This window comes from Hibiscus syriacus, unplaced genomic scaffold (genome assembly GCF_006381635.1).
Source record: "Hibiscus syriacus cultivar Baekdansim isolate YM2019G1 unplaced genomic scaffold, ASM638163v2 tig00111427_pilon, whole genome shotgun sequence".
Lineage (NCBI taxonomy): Eukaryota > Viridiplantae > Streptophyta > Magnoliopsida > Malvales > Malvaceae > Hibiscus > Hibiscus syriacus.
The window spans coordinates 845532-849669 of record NW_024063088.1 but is presented as its reverse complement, the minus strand read 5'-3'; the positions used below and the strand labels follow the sequence as shown (position 1 = coordinate 849669).

The 4138-nt window shown below is 34.6% G+C and overlaps 1 protein-coding gene across 1 annotated transcript; it reads left to right on the top strand.

Moving 5' to 3' along the window:
- The first annotated feature begins 2416 nt into the window (after positions 1 to 2416).
- LOC120163161 (U-box domain-containing protein 38-like) lies at positions 2417 to 4138 on the top strand. Its single transcript, XM_039173162.1, has one exon. It carries the CDS (start codon positions 2432 to 2434, stop codon positions 4061 to 4063), a length of 1632 nt encoding a protein of 543 aa, XP_039029093.1. The 5' UTR covers positions 2417 to 2431; the 3' UTR covers positions 4064 to 4138.

Below are 4138 nucleotides of genomic sequence, written 5' to 3'. Positions count from 1 at the left end.
TTCGACCCGACCTAATCTGATCGGGTTGTATTTTAAAAAAAAAATTGGTTCGCATCCCCTTTTTTAGAGGTTGTGTTCAGGTCATGTCAGATTCAAGTTTATGGTGAAAAATATATGACTCAACCCGGAAAAAAAAATATAATTTTACCTTTTATATTTAAGGATAATTGCAATAATACATCTCTATATATATTTTTTCAATTAAATCCTTATTTTTATTAAATAAAAATAATATTTTTTAATAAACATATTATTTCGGGTCGGGTCGAGTTTGGATCTGGTGGATGGTGTATAATTTTTGGTTCGGGTCGGATTGACAGGAACCCGACCCAACCTGACCCATGCCTATCCCTAGTTATAGGGCCCAATTATTTTTAATACTTATTATTAAAGGTTAATTCTTTCTAATATTTATTATTATGGGCTCAATTTTTTTTCTAATATTTGTTATTAGAGACTTACTCTTATAATTTATTTTTTCTAATATTTATATAAGTGTCAAATTTTTTGACATTATTTTTTTAACATTTGTTATTAAGGGTTCAATTTTTTCAATACTTGTTATCATGTGTCTAATTTTTCAATACTTATTATTAAGGGCATACTTTTAAATTTTAATTTCTTTTCTAATATTTATTTGTTATTATAATTCTAGTTTTTTTAGTACTTTTTATTAGAGGTCCAACGTTTTTCAATATTTGTTATTATGATCATGTTCTTAATTTTTTTTTTAATATTTGTTATTAGAGACCCATTTTTTCAATACTTGTTATTATGGAGCTACCCTAACAATTTTTTTTCTAACACTTGTTATTAGGTACAATTTTTTAAATAACGGTTTGTAACCACAACAACGACCGTTATGTAGTCGTAACGACATTGTTAAAAACCGTAATATCCACAACCGTTATGTTCACAATAGCATATGTTATTAAAAATTTACAACCACAATAGTTGTAATGACCTCAATATCATCAGATATATCCACAATAGCAATAAACACAACTCGGTCGAAGACAAAAATACAAACTATAATTTAAATCCTTGATTAAGAGCCTAAATTTTTTTGTTCTCCCGATGGCCACAAAAATCTCATAAACTGGCTTATTTAGACGTAGTTGTTCAAATTTAAAAATAAAACTTTTTTTAAAGAATAATCTCTTTTACCACTGAGACTATTTGATAAGTTTACCTACATATTTTTAATAAAAGTTAAAATATAAATTTTGTTATCTGTCACTATTGTATAAATTCAAAAGAATAAACAATGTTATTTATTTATTTTATAAAATAATAAAATTTATGGATTTGAACCCTAAAATAAGGATTCACATAACAAACGATCTTTGTTTGTTTGGGCAAAGAATAAGCCGTCAATCGAAGCCTTCACACCCTTGGAAATTAATCAAATGTAAGCATTGTGGACTTTTCAAAGGTCATTCATTAAAAAGATCATATAAATATGAAAAACAAATAACAAAGAAAGTAAAACAATAGAACATGTTGATGGCTGTCTCATTAATCATTATTATGCTGGCAATATAATTCATAATAATTAATACATGTAATTCCAGCCACATTTCAATTATTTACAATAACTTATTAAATGATCTTATCATAAATTCGAGTGATAGAATCTGTAAGGTATATATAAATTATTAATAGATTCAAATTTTTTGACTTAAAAGTTATTTTGTTCATGTAATATATTCAATTTATTATTTTAGTCTTTATGATATTTTCGTATCAATTTAGTCGATAAAGTTGTTTAAGGGCATCATCTTAGCCATCGAAATACGTTTTAATTAATAGAATCATCAGTCTTCTGCATTTGTGAAAGTCAGTAATTTCTACATCAATCGATATTATTGAAGTGGTTTAATGATGACGTGATATTTATTAAAAAATAATAAAGTATTTAAAATTTTACTAAACAAAACGGTTAGAAAAAAACTCTAAAATTTTAACATAATCCCTTAATTTCACTCAAATAAATAATAAAATTTTAAAAAAAAATTCTAAATGTTATGTCAATTTAAAGACATACAAAACTATTGGTTCTATTAGTCAAACAGTCAAATAGTACATTAAATAATTTTAAATGCTAAATTAATATAAAATATTATAAAAACAAAAATAATAAATTAAATATATTACGATAAAAAATAACTTAAATCAAAATTTTAAACAAATAACACATCATAATTATCTAAATATTTAAAAGGACCAGTCAACTTTACCCTTATAATACAACTAGTGGAAAATAACAGCAAAACAATCAAATAAAAAGGGAAAGAAGGGTGCGTATGTAATTACATCCAGCAGACCCAGCCTAATCTGTCCAAGAAACTGCTTGAGGAGCCTTACCAGCTTTATCTGGTGCTGCTTCCCAGCTTGTCCCTCTTATTTTCAGCTAAAAAAACCTGTGGATATGGGAGGGAAGGGAAAGCACAGATGGAAATTCTCGTTCTACCATAGCACATCTCCAAAGCATCCCGAAACCCAACCTCCGGCTGAATTCCTGTGCCCAATTTCTAGGTCTTTGATGTTCGACCCCGTTGTAATTCCCTCGGGTCAATCATTTGATCGAATCTCCATCCAAGTCTGCCGCGACCTCGCCTTCACCCCTACTCTTCACGACGGCTCAACCCCCAACTTCTCCACCATCATCCCAAACCTCGCCATCAAAACCACCATCCTCACCTGGTGCCGCGACCACCGTGCGCAGGTCCCCGCCCCGCCCGATTATGCCTCCGTCGAGAAAATCGTTCGCTCTATGATTCAACAGCAGTGTCCTTCGAGGCTTGCTTCGGCTCCCAATATTCGAGTCTCCGAACGGGAACTTTTGGAAGCCGTCGCTGAAAATCCTCCGGTTTTGTTCTCCCACGCCGTCACAGAAATAGGTCCATGTGTCAACAGTAACTTATTGTGCTCTACCTCCACCTTCACCTCATCCTCTTCCGATGAATCTGTTATTGTAACCGCCAGTAGTCCTCACACGCCGTTGCCACTCGCCACTCGCCCCGCGTGTTTCTCGATTTCCGGTTCTTCTTCTTCTTCCACTGAAATCGCCGAATCTGATTCCCTGAACCCTAAATCCCAATATTCGTCTTTGGAAGAAGAAGAGATCTTTTTAAAGCTTAGAAGTTCTGATATTTTCGAGCAAGAAACAGGTTTGGTTTCTTTAAGGAAAATCACGAGGAATAAAGACGAGGCTAGGATTTCTCTTTGTTCCCCTAGGCTACTATCAACTCTCCGATCTTTAATCACTTCTAGATACGGCGTTGTTCAAATCAACGCCATTGCTTCACTTGTTAATCTTTCCTTGGAGAAGTTAAACAAGGTCGTTATCGTACGGTCAGGCTTTGTGCCTCTTTTGATTGATGCGTTGAAGGCGGGATCCAGTGAGGCGCAGGAACATGCTGCCGGCGCTCTCTTCAGTTTAGCTTTAGAAGATGAAAATAAGATGGCGATTGGGGTATTAGGCGCGTTGCAACCGTTGCTTCATGCTCTGAGATCGGACTCCGAGCGCACTCAGCATGATTCGGCCCTTGCCCTTTACCATCTTTCTTTGATTCAATCAAACCGGGTTAAACTGGTAAAACTAGGTGCTGTTACGACTCTGTTATCGATGTTGAAATTGAGGGATTCTGCGAACAGAGTGTTACTGGTATTGTGTAATTTAGCTGCCTGCACAGAGGGGAAATCAGCAATGCTGGACGCCAATGCGGTAGCAATATTGGTAGGAATGTTGAGGGAAAGCAAGCTGGTTTCCAAGGCAACTCGGGAGAACTGTGTTGCCGCTTTGTTTGCACTGAGTCACGGTAGCTTGAGGTTCAAGGGACTGGCAAGAGAAGCAAGAGCTGTGGAGGTTTTAAGGGAAGCGGAAGAGAGTGGGAGCGAAAGGGCGAAAGAGAAAGCGAGAAGGATTTTGCAGATGATGAGAGAAAGAAAGGAGGATGAAGATGAAGAGATTGATTGGGAAGCGACTTTGGAGTCGGGTGGATTCAGTCGCTATCGAGTTGATAAAGATGACATTGGTGCAAATTCTACTGATTTCTAGTATAGCTTTTATCCTTTTGTTGTGTTGATAATTTGTGATTTTAATGTGTATAGGTAACTTTCCTGGTTGGGTTTT